The sequence below is a fragment of the Phyllopteryx taeniolatus genome, chromosome 15 (genome assembly GCF_024500385.1).
Source record: "Phyllopteryx taeniolatus isolate TA_2022b chromosome 15, UOR_Ptae_1.2, whole genome shotgun sequence".
NCBI lineage: Eukaryota > Metazoa > Chordata > Actinopteri > Syngnathiformes > Syngnathidae > Phyllopteryx > Phyllopteryx taeniolatus.
In genome coordinates this window covers 13,052,853-13,070,788 of record NC_084516.1, presented here as the reverse complement: position 1 = coordinate 13,070,788, position 17,936 = coordinate 13,052,853, and the positions used below count along the sequence as shown (strand labels likewise).

Sequence of the window (17,936 nt, the reverse complement as noted above, 5' to 3'; positions counted from 1 at the left end):
ATACGAACTTGACCGAGGCAGTGTTCGGTAACTCAAGCAAGATGGCGTTCTTTTGATTTCCTGAAAAGTAGTGATTTTGGAGATGTTACCAGCTACCGGTCATCAGATTTGGTCAGAATACATTCTAAATAACCTCCAATGGAAAATATTTTCCCTCAGTGGTCAAACAGAAAAAAAAACCAATGTTTTTTTCAATAGGGAAGTATGGTTTCTGCTGTGTGTACAATTTCTGTAAAGACCTTTAAATGACCAGACATTCATTTATTGTGTTTTGCAACGTTCCACATTGCCACATGCATGAACAATTAGTCCACAGTTAGTGCACAACGTTATATGATAGCAAGTTAAATAAGGTATTATACGAACTTGACCGAGGCAGTGTTCGGTAACTCAAGCAAGATGGCGTTCTTTTGATTTCCTGAAAAGTAGTGATTTTGGAGATGCCTGACAGCGACGATATAATAAATACTTTTGTTTACAAGTACAGGTTTTTTTTTTTCACTTAAGTGTGATCTATAACTTTTTGTGGTTCCATTATCAAATATAAAAGGGTATCAAAATAAGTGATTTGTGTCATTGAGATTCCAACCACGGTGGTACAGTACCAAAAGGTATTTTGGTTGATCATTGATGACGGCCTTGATGTCATTCTGTTACTGTGTTTGTGTGTGAGCAGAACTGAATTGCACCCCGCTGTAATAACGTGGCTCAACATGCACACAAAGACGGCAAAGCGAGACAATGACGAAACTTTGTTACCCAGTTTGCGTGGTGTGAAACCATCATTACGATGCCATTCCTTGAGTGCAACTTCAAGAGAAAAATGTTAGGATGGTTGGCTAATTCTAATCACATTTTAGTACAACCGAGATGGAGACATTTTGTTGCGTCCATTTGCTGATAACCACAGCTCCCAGTCATATCAGCTCTTTGGTAGCTCAAAGGAAAATGTGACTTCGGTGTGACGTATGTACTTACAACTAACCTGGAAAAATTGATATGCCATAACACACTCATCCATCACAGGGCTCTCCATGGCCTTGGAAATCCCACAGCGGTGAGCATATGAGGAACTACTACTGTTGTACCAGCCAGGAAAGTAGTACCTGGTTGGAGATGTGAGTAGAAAAGAGTCATTATGAGAATGCGTACTAGTGAATGAACACTAATGAACGTAATGAACGTCTACCTGATTCTGAAGTGTAGGTTCTCACTGGCCTCTTGGTGCAGTTTAAAGACATGATTGGCTGGGAACCACATCTGGTCACTTTCCCTCATGAGACTGAACAAGTTGAAATACAATGGTGTAATACCTGGAGGGAACATTTTATAAGTCAGGAGTTGATATGGGGCAGGTATTTTGATCTTTCTTATTGTACAATTTAAACACTGTTATTCTGGCACTTCAGAGTGCACCCCCTTTACACAAAGATTATATAAAATTGACCAACAGAGCCATAATACAAGGTATGGAATTTAACTGCCTGTGCCTTTTGTTACATAGAACCCAGCACACAGAAATGGGATACAGTTGGACTAAAAAAACTTGTTGGAAAGCGACAATTGCTTTCAACACAACAAGGGAGGATAAGTGTGAAATTTCAAACCCCTGTCCCAACATTAGTGGCGGTTCTTGGCATGTTCAACATTTGCATCCGCACAGGGCATCATTGATGGGTGCCATTAAGTGCCAACCCAAACCCGCCTAAAAATGTTTTATATCACGTTAAGGCATGATCTGTTGGTGTTTATATGGGGAATTTATGCCTCCTTGTGGAGGTGCCATCTGTAAGCGCATTTGGAGAGATGCACATTAGGAACGTTCAGAATGAATGCGAATCCCAGTATTGATGTAAAATCATATGCCCATTCTATGTACAAATTATTCGCTATGACGATTCAGAGTTGGTTGGTATTCTGTTTAGTGACCACCCATTTGCACCCAACCGTGAAAATGGGTGATCACTAAACAGAATACCAACCTTACTCACGGTACAAATGAAATGACGACATGACCCAAGAGAAGAATCTAAAACACACACATACACGACGACTACAGTGGAAGAAAGGGGGGCGGGGGGGGTCTCGCACAGCGCGCCATTCAAATCAAAGTCCTCACATTCAGGAGTTATCTCTCTTACGACTGAGATACTACCTGAAAGTGGAAAGTTGCTGGTTTGACTTTGTCCCCCATTCTGTGTCAATTGCTGTTTTTACAAAACAGAGACATGGATAAAGAGTAGTAAATATTCTGGTTTTACAAGCAGTGTAAAAGGGACTTATGACTAAAAGTCCTATATGGGGGGTTTCAATCAAAAAGCCAGACCTGTATAATAAAATAACACTTGCCTTTAAAGTTTCCAATAGTGTTGAACAATTATCTTTTTTTTTGTTATTTTTTATGAAGTAACGTGCATATTTAAACATAAACAGAAAATTCACAAAAAGTCGCATGTGTCTTTTGTTTGTCGTTGTAACATCAGCGTAACATACACCACATGTAGGAAGTTGTAGAGTCAGGTAATTCGGAGACAGAAGACTTTTTCAACAGGAAGCACTCACAAGAGTGAAGCAACAACCTCACGATGAGAACGCTGCCTTGGGGGAAGCACACTCAACCACAAGCGGAAGTCAAACTACTAGCAGGGTTGACCTACATAGTTCTGCTATGCATTATTATTTACAGTACGACTGACCACTGAAGTGTCTTAAATTCTGATTACATGCCATTGTTTCAATGTCTGTGCAATGTCAATACACCTATTTCTGTCTTAAGGTGCATTCACTTCCTGTCAAAAATGTGTATCTTCTCCCGCTTTACGTCTGCAAGGTGGAATCTTGGGTTGGACAGTGACAGTTCTCTTTAACATTCATTAATCCACAGCTGGGCAATATAGCATCATCTGTTGCTTTGGCATGCACTTGACACCCTGAAAATGCATTAAATGTGGGTAAGACTTTCTTAAACCCAGAGCAAGGATTTATTATTCCTTTTTTAAAATGTATTTAGTTTTTATAAATACATTGGTCAAACCGCATACATAAATGCATACAAAGGCAAACCACACCATCAATTGTCCAATCCGGAGTTCAACCAAAATTTAGGGGGAAAAATGTCTCAAATGCCAAACTAAATTATGTCAGCAAATTTCATGAGATTTCAGCTCAGTCAGCATCTCAGCGTCTTTAAGGGGTGAGTAGTTTTATTGTAGTGACAGATGGAGCTTGGAAGAATTTCATTTGCTTTACATTATGGAAAACTGTTTCGAAATTAGAACAACATGGAAGTCACCCAGCAGTACTGAACAGATTGTGTACAACTATAGATGTTGCTACATTGTCAAACCAATTTCACTTACAGTGAGTACGGAAAGTATTCAGACCCCCTTAAACTTTTCACTCTGTTATATTGCAGCCATTTGCTAAAAACATTTAAGTTCTTTCTTTCCCTCATTAATGTACACACAGCACCCCATATTGACAGAAAAAAACGGATGAAGTTTTTGCAGATTTATTAAAAAAGAAAAACTGAAATATCACACAGCCATACGTATTCAGACCCTTTGCTCAGTATTTAGTAGAAGCACCCTTTTGAGCAAATACAACCATGAGTCTTTTTGGAAATGATTTAACAAGTTTTTCACACCTGGATTTGGTGGTAGAGCTATAATGCGTACATGCACAGAAACTATGCACAGTTAAGTTAAAATGGCGACTGGCATTTTGTCTTTCTTCAATGGAGGTTGAAACAGTGGCAAGTTGCAGAATAAATATTTACACTTGTGTTTTCATTATATTATGTGTGTAGTTGGATATTGTGAAGTTTAACATACCCACTCTGAAATAGTGAAATATCAATTGACATAAAAACCTTTCAGAAGTTCACAATAGATTTGTTAAACAGTACATAGCTAGCTTGCTAAGTGAAGGTTCACCATGTCCTCATTAAATGACAAACAGCAGCCAAAAATGTCCACCCTGTCAGCAAGCTCCTCATTTTTGCAGTTTTCATGTACATTGTCTGCTTGCAATTAGTTTACCAAAAATAAAAAGTGAAAAGGTAATGGCCCCTTAAACCTAATAAGTGGTTGGGCCATCCTCAGCAGCAACTGAAATCAAGGGTTTCCTATAACTGGCATTGAGTCTTTCACATCTCTGTGGAGATATTTTTGCACACTCTTCCTTGCAGAATTGTTTGAATTCAGCAAAAATCAAGGGTTTTCGAACGTGAACGGCCTTTTTAAGTTCATGCCACTGCATTTCAATCGGATTCAAGTCTTGACTTTGACTAAGCCACTCCAAAACCTTCATTTTGTTTTTTAAGCCATTCAGAAGTTGACTTGTTGGTGTGTTTTGGATTGTTATCCTGCTGCAGAACGCAAGTGTGCTTCAGCGAGGTCACAAAATGATGGCCGAACATTACCCTTCAGGATTTTCTGTTAAAGAGCAGAATTCATGGTTCCATCAATCACAGAAAGTTGTCCAAGTCCTGAATGAGCAAGCAGCCCAGGACCATCACACTACTAGCACCATGTTTCACTGTTGGTATGTTGTTCTTGTTCTGAAAATGCTGTGCTACATTTACGCCAGATGTAACGAGACACACACCTTCCAAAAAGCTCAACTTTCATCTCGCCAGTCCATATAATATTCTTCCAAAAGTCTTGGGAATCATTCAAGTTTTTATTTTCTTTTTTATACTAAGATGAGCCTTTATGTTCTTTTTGGTCAGCAGTAGTTTTCGCCTTGGAACTCTGGCATGTTGTCCTGAGTTCCTTTGTGGCCTTCTGGATGAGTCATTGCTGTTGTCTTGGGGCAATGGTTGTAGGCCAGCCACTCCTGGGAAGGTTCACCACTGTTCCATGTTTTCTAACATGTGCGGACAATGGCTCTCCCTATGGTTTGCTGGAATCCTAAAGTAAAGCTTTAGGAAATGGCTTTTGGAACCCTTTCCAGACTGATAGATTACTTTATTTCTCCACTGTTCTGGAATTTCTTTGGATCGTGTCATTTTGTTGCTGCTTTTTTAGATCTTTTGTCCAACTTGAATTTGTTGGGACAGATTCTGTTTAAGTGATTTCGTGGTTGAACAGATCTGGAGGTAATCAGACTTGGGTGTGATCATTGAAAATGAACCAAAAATTGTGATTCGCCGCAAATAATTCATGATTTAACAATGGGGGTAATTACCGTAATTACTTTTCGAGTAATTTCTTTACTAGTTTTTTTTTCCCCTTAATAAACGAAATCACCATTTAAAAACAGAATTTTAAGTTCACTTGGGTTATATTTGTCTGATATCTTCGATGATTGTAAACATTAAAGTGGGGGAAAATATGCAATAATATAAGAATTTGAGAAGGGGGCCAATATTTTTTCACGGGACTTTATCATGCAAAATTTTTTTCTCAAACTAAATGTGTTGCTATGTCTTAGCCCTCCCGCTTCTGGCTTAAAGTCAGCTGGGATAGGCTTGATCATAACCATGACCGTGAACAGGATGAGTGGTAGAAAATGGATAGATAGACATCTGGGGACTGTGTCTAAAGCATAATAGTACAACTTTTTCTTTGTGACTCACCACAAGTTTTGGCTGCGAGGATGCAAAGCTCCTCTGCTACGTACTCGCCAGGCGGGTATGTGAGTACGCACTCCTCTCCTCCACCACCCTGACCCACGTAGTAAAGGTGGACACTTAGGCATGTGCTATTCTGCTTTGGATCAGGTCCAGACGGTGCCTTGTGGTCAGGGGGGAGGCTATTATGAGGTGCTTTGGTTCTGGTCGTGGATGGGTTCATGTTTTTCAGCAGAATACAGGCCATGTACCACCACCAACATCCACCTGGCAGAGGACAAACATGGGGCAAAATAATGTTTACTATGATGATAATAATAATAATAATAATAACAGGGCTGCAACAAATACTTTAATATTTCGAGTACTTCGAATACAAAAAATGCTTTAGGAATTTTCTCTGCCTCGGGGATTCGCTTATTTAACTCATTCACTGCCAGCCCTCCAAGTTTGATTGTGTTTGACACTGTATCTGTAATTATTTGTGTACGCATTTAAGAGGGCAGCGGGTGTGAGTAGTGTGACTTAAGAATAAGGAAAAGTCAGTCTGGGATAAGTCGCCGTTGACATGAGTTGTGGCCCACATCAGCTCGTAAGTTTCTGATGTTCTTGTGTTGCCGCGAGTTCAATAAAGCGACTGAAAGTGCAAGTGAATTTAAGAAATAAAACAGTTGATTATCTAAAAAAAGAAAAACAATTGGTCGTTCATTTTTAAGTGAAATGGCTTATTTTTTCTTGTGTATTCATAATTGTTATTTAACCAAGCAAAAATATAATGTATTTGAATACTCAATTCTTCGATTAAATTTTTAGTAGGATACTCGAATATTTGATAGCTGCAGCCCTAAATAACAATAGAAATAATAATAAATAATAATGCATTACACGAAGTCAAAGTCAAAGAAGAAGAAGAAGAAGAGGTGGAAAGCGGGTTCTTCGGCAGAAAGAGAAGAGGAAAACACAGAGCCTAGAACTGAATGTGGGGACTTTGAATGTTGGGACTATGACAGGAAAATCTCGGGAGTTGGTTGACATGATGATTAGGAGAAAGGTTGATATATTGTGTGTCCAGGAGACCAGGTGGAAAGGCAGTAAGGCTAGAAGTTTAGGGGCAGGGTTTAAATTATTTTACCATGGTGTAGATGGGAAGAGAAATGGAGTCGGGGTTATTTTAAAAGAAGAGTTGGCTAAGAATGTCTTGGAGGTGAAAAGAGTATCAGATCGAGTGATGAGGCTGAAATTTGAAATTGAGGGTGTTATGTGTAATGTGATTAGTGGCTATGCCCCACAGGTAGGATGTGACCTAGAGGTGAAAGAGAAATTCTGGAAGGAGCTAGATGATGTAGTTCTGAGCATCCCAGACAGAGAGAGAGTCGTAATTGGTGCAGATTGTAATGGACATGTTGGTGAAGGTAATAAGGGTGATGAAGAAGTGATGGGTAAGTACGGTATCCAGGAAAGGAACTTGGAGGGACAGATGGTGGTAGACTTTGCAACAAGGATGCAAATGGCTGTAGTGAACACTTTTTTCCAGAAGAGGCACGAACATAGGGTGACCTACAAGAGCGGAGGTAGAAGCACACAGGTGGATTACATCTTGTGCAGACGATGTAATCTGAAGGAGGTTACCAACTGTAAGGTAGTGGTAGGGGAGAGTGTGGCTAGACAGCATAGGATGGTGGTGTGTAAGATGACTCTGGTGGTGGGGAGGAAAATTAGGAAGACAAAGGCAGAGAAGAGAACCATGTGGTGGAAGCTGAGACAGGACGAGTGTTGTGCAGCTTTTCGGGAAGAGGTGATACAGGCTCTCGGTGGACGGGAAGAGCTTCCAGAAGACTGGACCACTGCAGCCAAGGTGATCAGAGAAGCAGGCAGGAGAGTACTTGGTGTATCTTCTGGCAGGAAAGGAGAGAAGGAGACTTGGTGGTGGAACCTCACAGTACAGGAAATCATACAAGGAAAACGGTTAGCTAAGAAGAAGTGGGACACTGAGAGGACCGAGGAGAGGCGAAAGGAATACATTGAGATGCGACACAGGGCAAAGGTAGAGGTGGCAAAGGCAAAACAAGAGGCATATGATGACATGTATGGGAGGTTGGACACTAAAGAAGGAGAAAAGGATCTATACAGGCTGGCCAGACAGAGGGATAGAGATGGGAAGGATGTGCAGCAGGTTAGGGTGATTAAGGATAGAGATGGAAATATGTTGACTGGTGCCAGCAGTGTGCTAGGTAGATGGAAAGAATACTTTGAGGAGTTGATGAATGAGGAAAATGATAGAGAAGGGAGAGTAGAAGAGGCAAGTGTGGTGGACCAGGAAGTGGCAATGATTAGTAAGGGGGAAGTTAGAAAGGCATTAAAGAGAATGAAAAATGGAAAGGCAGTTGGTCCTGATGACATTCCTGTGGAGGTATGGAAGCATCTAGGAGAGGTGGCTGTGGAGTTTTTGACCAGCTTGTTCAATAGAATTCTAGTGCGTGAGAAGATGCCTGAGGAATGGAGGAAAAGTGTACTGGTGCCCATTTTTAAGAACAAAGGTGATGTGCAGAGCTGTGGCAACTATAGAGGAATAAAGTTGATGAGCCACACAATGAAGTTATGGGAAAGAGTAGTGGAGGCTAGACTCAGGACAGAAGTGAGTATTTGCGAGCAACAGTATGGTTTCATGCCTAGAAAGAGTACCACAGATGCATTATTTGCCTTGAGGATGTTGATGGAAAAGTACAGAGAAGGTCAGAAGGAGCTACATTGTGTCTTTGTAGATCTAGAGAAAGCCTATGACAGAGTACCCAGAGAGGAACTGTGGTACTGCATGCGGAAGTCTGGAGTGGCAGAGAAGTATGTTAGAATAATACAGGACATGTACGAGGGCAGCAGAACAGCGGTGAGGTGTGCTGTCGGTGTGACAGAAGAATTTAAGGTGGACGTGGGACTGCATCAGGGATCAGCCCTGAGCCCCTTCCTTTTTGCAGTGGTGATGGATAGGCTGACAGATGAGGTTAGACTGGAATCCCCGTGGACCATGATGTTTGCAGATGACATTGTGATCTGCAGTGAAAACAGGGAGCAGCTGGAGGAACAGTTAGAAAGATGGAGGCATGCACTGGAAAGAAGAGGAATGAAGATTAGCCGAAGTAAAACAGAATATATGTGCATGAATGAGAGGGGTGGTGGGGGAAGAATGAGGCTACAGGGAGAAGAGATGGCAAGGGTAGAGGACTTTAAATACTTGGGGTCAACCGTCCAGAGCAATGGTGAGTGTGGTCAGGAAGTGAAGAAACGGGTCCAAGCAGGTTGGAACGGGTGGAGGAAGGTGTCAGGTGTGCTATGTGACAGAAGAGTCTCTGCTAGGATGAAGGGCAAAGTTTATAAAACAGTGGTGAGGCCAGCCATGATGTACGGATTAGAGACAGTGGCACTGAAGAGAAAACAGGAAGCAGAGCTGGAGGTGGCGGAAATGAAGATGTTGAGGTTCGCTCTCGGAGTGACCAGGTTGGATAAAATTAGAAATGAGCTCATCAGAGGACATTGAACAGGAAGCTCGAGGAAAATGACAGCAGTTGTAAAGAAAGAAAGCCCCTAAAACAACAGTTAGTAAAGTTAGCAACAACCTCCACAAGGCAGGAGGGAAGTAAATCACGATCAAGTGTTCACAGAAGACTTCATGAACAAAGTGCAGACACTAAATCAGAAGATAAACAACAGTCATTAGCAAGAAGAATCAGAAGAGTACAGAGACTTTTTTTGTGGACTGAGACAAATATTAACATTCACCTAAGTAACAGAAAGTCTAAAGCTTCAAGAAAGAAGTGATCTGCCAATGATCCCAAACAGAAGAGCTCATCATCCATCCATCCATTTTCAACAGCGCTTATCCTGGTTAGGGTCGCAGGGCGCTGGAGCCTATCACAGGTGACTTCAGGACGAAAGGCGGACTACACCCTGAACTGGTCGCCAGTCATATAGACACGGACAACCATTCGCACTCACATTCACACCGTCATTGAGTGGGAACTGAACTCACGCTGCCCGCAACAAAGTCAGGGGAGTGTACCACTACACCACCAGTGCCACCTGCACATCAAACTCAAATAAAATTTAGTGAAAGTTGCATAACTTCCTCTGGGACGGGCTCATTTATCTTCATGGACCTTTTCTTGCATTGAAATCGTTTAGGTCTGTTATAATACGGTTGCTTATCTAAAAATGTGGTCTTACAAATAATGCTATCTTCTAAGTTTAGTATCAAATACAGATCTAAATACCATCCATCCATCCATTTTCTGAGCCGCTTCTCCTCACTAGCCAGCCAATCGCAGGGCACATATAAACAAACAACCATTTGCACTCACATTCACACGTACAGGCAATTTAGTTGTCAATTAACCTACCATGCATGTTTTTGGGATGTGGGCGGAAACCAGAGTGCCCGGAGAAAACCCACGCAGGCACGGGGATAACATGCAAACTCCACACAGGCGGGGCCGGGGATTGAACCCCAGACCTCAAAACTGTGAGGCAGACGCTCTAACCAGTCGTTCACCGTGCCAGATGTAAATACCTTGAAATAAAATCTGAAATATTGGTTTAATATTCACCTTTTGGCATTAAACCCAAATATCTACAGTAGAAATAAAGGAATTGGGTTCACTGTTCCAATACATTTGTAGGTGAGTGCATCTTTTCCAAAAATCTTGAGTGAAGTTGAACTTTAGAAATCCCTAAGTATTTTTAAATATTCTCTGAGTGAACCTCATTGTTTGACTGGAAACAATGAGCTAACAATCACAAACAGTTCAATGAAGTCTGAGTCTACAACAAGAAACTAAACAGGATAAAGGTCCTGTGTTTCTCTGCTGAACTGCTGACACACATCATTGCAAATCACTGTACATAAAATCTAAACTACAGAACACAATCACTTTATCGTGTCTTTAAATTAAGGATCTGGGAGCCCAAATAGATGATGGAAACAATATTAATTTCCCTTATTAAAACAACTGATTAAAAAATAAATAAAAAAGGAATATGTGTGAATCACCGCTTACCCTGGTTGTTAGTATGTGCCCTGCGATTGGCTGGCAACCAGTTCAGGGTGTACCCTGCCTCCTGCCCGATGATAGCTGGGATAGGCTCCAGCATTCCCGTGACCCTTGTGAGGATAAGCGGCTCAGAAAATGGATGGATGGATGGATGTGTAAATCATCAATTTTTAATATGATTTATGTCCCTATGACACAGCTAGAACTACAAAGAGGCAACTGTGACTAAGGAAAGTGTGACCAAGAAGAAAAAAGAGCTACTATACTATTTGATTGCAATGAAAGCACATGACTGCAATGGTCATTTCTCACATCCTGGATAGAAACCTTTTTTTTTTGTTTGATGAAATGGAAAAACTTTGCATACATATGTTGCTACAGAGGCGGCACGGTGGGCGACTGGTTAGAGCGTCTGCCTCACAGTTCTGAGGACCAGGGTTCAATCCCCGGCCCCGCCTGTGTGGAGTTTGCATGTTCTCCCCGTGCCTGCGTGGGTTTTCTCCGGGCACTCCGGTTTCCTCCCACATCCCAAAAACATGCATGCTAGGTTAATTGACAACTCTAAATTGCCTGTAGGTGTAAATATGAGTGCAAATGGTTGTTTATGTTTGCCCTGCGGTTGGCTGGCAACCAGTTCAGGGTGTTCCCCCCCTCCTGCCCGATGATAGCTGGGATAGGCTCCAGCGCGCCTGCGACCCTAGTGAGGAGAAGCGGCTCAGAAAATGGATGGATGGCTACAGATTACTCAGAGTCAAGTCACTTACTTTACAAATGTTAGGCTGCTGTGCACTTAAAAAATGTCATAAATGTTCGCATTAGAACATCCACATTGAAAAGAATGGCCAATCTAGCAAAATATATTATCCATCCATCCATCTTCTGAGCCGCTTCTCCTCACTAGGGTCGCGGGCGTGCTGGAGCCTATCCCAGCTGTCATCGGGCAGGAGGCGGGGTACACCCTGAACTGGTTGCCAGCCAATCACAGGGCACATAGAAACAAACAACCATTCGCACTCACAGTCATGCCTACGGGCAATTTAGAGTCTCCAATTAATGCATGTTTTTGGGATGTGGGAGGAAACCGGAGTGCCCGGAGAAAACCCATGCAGGCACGGGGAGAACATGCAAACTCCACACAGGCAGGGCCGGGGTTGAACCCGGGTCCTCAGAACTGTGAGGCTGACGCTCTAACCAGTCGGCCACCGTGCCGCCCAAAATATATTAATGAATCTTCATTTGCTGGACATATACTGTCAAATAGATAGTTCCCCCATCTGCAGTTGAATGAATAAACAAATACAATGAAGCTTTTGGAAACATTTCACATTCATCATGTTATTGCTTTAGGATCAAGCATTTAGGATATTCCTTTCTATATTAATGCTGAATATTGTGAAGGCTTGCAAGACCACTACAGGTTACTGCTAAGAAGTTGTGATGAGACAAAGATTCACATATAACTTGCAGAGGAAGTTGAGCACATGTTTAGGAACACGGGAAAATACTTCCCCTGTGTTGTGTCCCCATGTTTACACACCCAGAACATTTATCACACAGCATACAGGCAAGTTCTGCACTCATGTCTTATCAGGGCCTCCTCGGTTTGCTGCTGTAGGTCCCTGTTATCACTCACAACACATTTTTACATTTACTACACCAAAGAATGGCTCTGGACATTCAGGCTTTCACTACGTACTAGGTACCTATTTTAATAACGCTGCAGCGGTGACATTTTCAATTTATATATATAAAGACTGTACTTTATTATTTATTTGATTTACTCTAGTTTTCTAGGATAAAATGTAAAACATTGTTGGCTATGGACATTGGATATCCTTCAATAAAGCATACGATTTACATATAATGTATTAAAAAATATATAATTTAACCATCAAACATGGCACAAAAATCCAATGTAAGAAACCAGCATGATGTCACAAAGCGCAGCGTATAAGCCGCCATATTAGTATTGGGGAAAATCAGTGAGTTGAGTATTAGGGTAAAAACTGAGAGAAAATTTTAAACGATTAGACAATCTTTCCCCTTGCCCACTGAATACACTGAAGACATGGTGGTGAATTGAGAGGAGCTGGTTTAATTAAAGAGTCGCCGTTTTGTTTGGAATAGATCACATGATCGGTATTCGTTTGTCCGCCATGTTGGAGGTTGAGATCGGAAGGATAAGCTAGGCTTGAAACAGAAACACTAGTCCCAACTAGACTGACTCGTGTTTCATTTGTTCATTTTTATCCTATATAACCCGAATCAACTATGTTACAAACTTTCCAATCTCTTTAGATGTGCTCAGATGGAGGCTAAAAAGTTGACAGAGTACAGTACAGAGAAACTTTGGACGCAGGGGCAAAGACACGACGACAAAGTGGCCGTTAATAACAACTGTGATCCCTACACAAGTCGAGTCTTTCACCGCGTGTACGTGAAGGGAAGCGGAAATAAACCATAATAATCCCAAAGGTAATACTTTTATTCATTTTAAATTGCTTTATTCATTGTTTTATTAAAATACATTAAGGGTTGTGTTTAAAGGGCCACTTTCTCCAAGTTTTGAATAATGTCATTGTCATTTGCTTTTTCTTTTATTGAAGGGGCAGGGGGGGTAAAATAGGGGATAAAATCTCTAAAATATTGCTATCCTTGGCAAATTTGAGCAAATCAGCAGCAGTCTTAAAGACACAAGAAGGTTGCTGTGTTTAAAGACACAAGAAGGTTGCTGTGTAATAAATTGTAAGGCAAACCAGCAAAAGAATCCAGAGGATTTTTTTTCATCATACCGAAAGACCATTCTTGAAAGAAAAGGTGGCTCTAGAGACAAAATGCTTTATGTGCACTGCCCTTTTTTTTTTTTTTTTTTTTTTTTGAGGTAAAAGAGCCATCATTGTACACATGCACATATTTTACATTAGAAAAATCTCATGGCACACCACCAGACAAAAATGTCACAATAAAAACCATACTATACACTGATCCGCCACTATTCGTGGAGTATAGGGACCGAACCCTCCTGCGAATAGTCAAAATCTGTGACTAATTACCACTCACCCATAAAGGTTTGTAATTGCCTATAGATGCCACAGGATTCCGGCAAAGCACTTTTTTTTCTATTAGCCCTGGCTAAAAAAATCTCCTCCCCTCAGTTCAACATAGTCACCTGGCACCAAGATTCCATCAAAGCATTAGTTTTACATCAGACAAGGCTTTGGCCTGAGCACAAAAACAGCTGAGTTTTTCAGCGAATAAGGTTATTAACGCCGCACCTGATTATTATTCGAAAACAAGTTCTCATTTGACTAATAAATGAACTATATATGTAATATATGAACTATAGCACCATTCCCCATGATGTCATACTGTATGTACTACTACTAGTAAACAAACCCTTCCATGTCATTTCACCAAGGCAGAAAGATTGAGAAAACTGGGTGAATGGCTTGAATAAGGATTTAAGTCTTTTTTTCTGCAGCAGTAGCTTGAATGCGTGAAGCGCCAGTTGAAAATATGTTACGTGAGGTAAACTATTTGAAACGAAGATGGAATGCTGGTTGTACAACCCCAATTCCAATGAAGTTGGGATGTTGTGTTAAACATAAATAAAAACTGAATTCAATGATTCGCAAATCATGTTCAACCTATATTTAATTGAATACACTACAAAGACAGTTTGAACATGGAAGATGTTCAACACAACGTCCCAACTTCATTCAGTGTCCTCAGTTCCCAAACTTTTATTGAATGTTGTTAAAAGAAAAGGTGATGTAACACAGTGGTAAACATGACCCTGTCCCAGCTTTTTTGGAACGTGTTGCAGCCATAAAATTCAAAGTTAATGATTATTAGCTGGCAGCACGGTAAAAGACTGGTTAGAGTGTCTGCCTCACAGTTCTGAGGACCGGGGTTCAATCCCCGGCCCCGCCTGTGTGGAGTTTTCATGTTCTCCCCGTGCCAGCGTGGGTTTTCTCCGGACACTCCGGTTTCCTCCCACATCCCAAAAACATGCATGGTAGATTAATTGACAACTCTAAATTGCCCGTGGGTGTGAATGTGAGTGCGAATGGTTGTTTGTTTGTATGTGCCCTGCGATTGGCTGGCAACCAGTTCAGGGCGTACCCCGCCTCCTGCCCGATGATAGCTGGAATAGGCTCCAGCACGCCCGCAACCCTAGTGAGGAGAAGCGGCTCAGAAAATGGATGGATGGATGATTATTATTAGCTAAAAACAATCAAGTTTATCAGTTTGAACATTAAACATCCTGTCTTTGTAGTGTATTCAATTAAATATAGGTTGAACATGATTTGCAAATCATTGTATTCTGTTTTTATTTATGTTTAACACAACGTCCCAACTTGAATTGGGGTTGTAAAAATCAAAAATTAAAACTGGAGGTACTGTATGTAACTTTACTACGCATTAAAGCTTACTTTTCAAGTGTTCCGGAAAAATGGACTTGTATGGACTTGGTAACTAGTTGGCCTGAGTCTCTTTCTTGACAAACTCTGATTCCAACTCGGTGGCGGTAATGAGTTATTCAACATTTTTTGATGCTGGCCATCTAATGTATTTATTCAAACACTCAATAAGCACCAGACCAAAACAATAAGTAGCCCTCCCCCATGGCGGCTGCAGCCGTGTCCAGAGGTGCGAGACGTCATAGGAAAACTATCTAGTGTGTGCACACATTATGCACCAGCTACTGTCTACGAAGTAAAAATCCCTATGTAGTAATTAGGGGGCATAAGGAATGAGTGAGTAAGTCCTAACAAAGTCATTATGTTTTATGTCTGACACGTCATTCAACATGTTGGACTTCATCCAACAAATGCTGTTTTTACGACTTTTACATCATCATTATCGCCCTACATTTTTATTATTATTATTATTTTTATTTTTTTTACATGGACACCTGCCAACCGAACACAATACTTATTTCATATCTCGTCAACATAGTAAGAACTTTGTATCAACAATACCGAGCTCCTACGCAGAGACAGACACTAAAACAACACTTACCGTCTGTTGTTGTCGAGTTGTCCACACAACAGCTCGGTGGACCGGAGCAACGCTGTTAAGTCGATGATGCTAATATGCTAATATTGTCACACGACCACCAAACAGTCGCGCCGCATATTTCAATGTTCACCTTCAGCGCTCTCGTCCGGGCCAACTGTCAACTGTCAAGCGAGCCAATAAGTGACCCAGGACCCTCTCGCTCCGAGTGAAACACGGGAACGCCCCTCGACTTGCCCCCTTACGAGCAACTCCGTGGGAGTGGACGACAGCTCGGGGGACGTTTGTGAGTGCGGTCAAGGACGACCCCTGGTGGACTTTTGTCTCATAGCAGGCTGACCAGCCCGGCCAGAAAAGGAACAATCCAACAACATAACAGAAATGCAGTTCGAATTCGATTTCTATTCTGAAATATAAAAACCGCAGAGGCAGCACCAGTGCAACTCAATGGATTAAAAAATAATAATAATAATTTTTGAGAGTGCAAGTAATAAACAACAACTGGGATGATGTGGAGGCACAAGTATGCACACCCTCTTATAACTGCGTTGTGACTGTGTTCAGAATTAGCCAGTCACATTCAAACTCAACCATTTAAAGCGTGTGGGAAAATGTGTTTGATACATTTAGTGATGGCTGGAAGGATGGAGGGATGAATGGATGGATAATAATGCTCAGTTTCAATAGCTTTATTTGTGTTTGTAGCTGAAAGCGCTTTCTAATATGTTGCCCGGTTCATAGATCTAATTATAGTGTGTACAGTATATTGAAATATACTCAGAGTAAAAGTTACTTAGTTTTTAATGAGGGTGTCTTGTGTACAAATATACAAATAATGAAAAAAAACATCATTAGCCAACATCAGACTGCTTTGTCAATTACTAAGGCCTTGTCCCTTGCTGTTGTCGTTACCACAATGAGATGTTTGTGTTCTTGGTCATGAACAGTATGCATCCCATACACCAGCACCCAATCGCCTTGTGTAAGGGACCACTTCTTCTCATCCACTTTTGATGCTATTAACTACTCAGCAGTAAACATTTCACATTCTACTCTATATTCAGCGCCCCAAACCACTGTCCTATGTCTTTTGAGTCAACACCAATATAAATACATTTTAAATTATGAAAAGAAAAGAAGGAAAAAAAGAATAGCCGGGGTATAGCGTGTCTGCCTCACAGTTGCCAACTGAGGTTTGGTTTTCGAATCTTGGCTGCGGCATTCCTGTTGGGAGTTTGCATATTGTCTGTGCTTGCGTGGGTTTTCTCTGGGTATTCTGGTTGCCTCCCACCTTTGAATAGTTTGTTGCTCCTTGTGCAGTAACAGGGCGAAAACTGTGGGTGCTGAAACCTTTCAATAGGAAAAGTGTAGGTGTTGAAAGATCGGCCTCCCCCACATGTGCAATGAAAAGTGTGGGTGTTGATTTATTTATTTTTTATGCTAGGAATAGTGCGGGTGTTAAAAAACCCACATTCTCAGTCAAGGCACAGTTGTAATGAATGTCAATAATTTCAAATTGGAACCTCTCCCCCATAAAATAACATTATAGTCATTACAGTTCAAATATAGCTGCTCATTTTCCCACCTCTTCTTTCCTTTTCTGTCAAAATTGCTCATCTGATTGTTTTGACCTATTCCTCTCCATGTTTATGATAAATGACATCTCCCATTATTCCCAAATAATGAACCCCCCCCCCCCCCCCCCAACCTGCCATCTCTTCTCCCTTTCTTATGCCAGTCAGCAATAGTATTTGTATCCATCCATCCATCCATCCATGAATCTCCTTGTCGGAGTGAAAGAAAAGAAAAACGAGACGACAGGGGGAAAAAAATAAACAATGAAAGATATAGGACGCTGTAAGAAAAATAAACAAAAAGTAGCATGATATGCATACTACAATGTCACATTGGATTCAGGTTTTGTACGGGACAGTAGTGCTACACCTTGTGAGGAAAGAATAGGATATTATAGGATAAGACAGGATAGACCAGGAAACTCCTGGCTCCACCAAGTCTCTAGCTCTTTTGCTCGGCCACAGGATACCCTAAGCCCCACCTGTCTCCTTAATTACTGTTGGAATATCAACCGAGTGTGCAGTATGGTATGTGTAATACTCCCAGAAATAACAACAATGCATTGATTTTAATCAATGAGCTATTATCAGTATTAAATATTATACTATGCTAACATAATAATTTTCTGAGAATTTAAATTTGGAAGTATTACACATAATGCACATTATACTGCTAAAGATCCATCCATTCATTTTCTACCGCTTATCCGAGGTCGGGTCCTG

The 17,936-nt window shown here is 41.1% G+C and overlaps 1 protein-coding gene across 4 annotated transcripts in view; it reads right to left on the bottom strand.

The window, feature by feature from the left end:
• Window positions 1-15,869, bottom strand: part of jak2a (Janus kinase 2a) — a 30,212-nt gene extending 14,343 nt beyond the window's left edge. Inside the window, exons 1-4 of one of the 4 annotated variants that reach the window (XM_061747406.1) lie at window positions 15,643-15,869; window positions 5,582-5,842; window positions 1,190-1,313; window positions 986-1,106 (exon numbers count right to left, since the gene is read on the bottom strand). In XM_061747406.1, coding sequence (XP_061603390.1) covers window positions 986-1,106; window positions 1,190-1,313; window positions 5,582-5,822 — 486 coding nt within the window. In that variant the 5' untranslated portion in view covers window positions 5,823-5,842; window positions 15,643-15,869. Of the gene's footprint in view, window positions 1-978; window positions 1,107-1,189; window positions 1,314-5,581; window positions 5,843-15,642 lie in introns of those variants that run through there. The other 3 variants (XM_061747405.1, XM_061747407.1, XM_061747408.1) reach the window with 3 other exon arrangements.
• Between the last annotated feature and the right edge of the window lie 2,067 nt (window positions 15,870-17,936).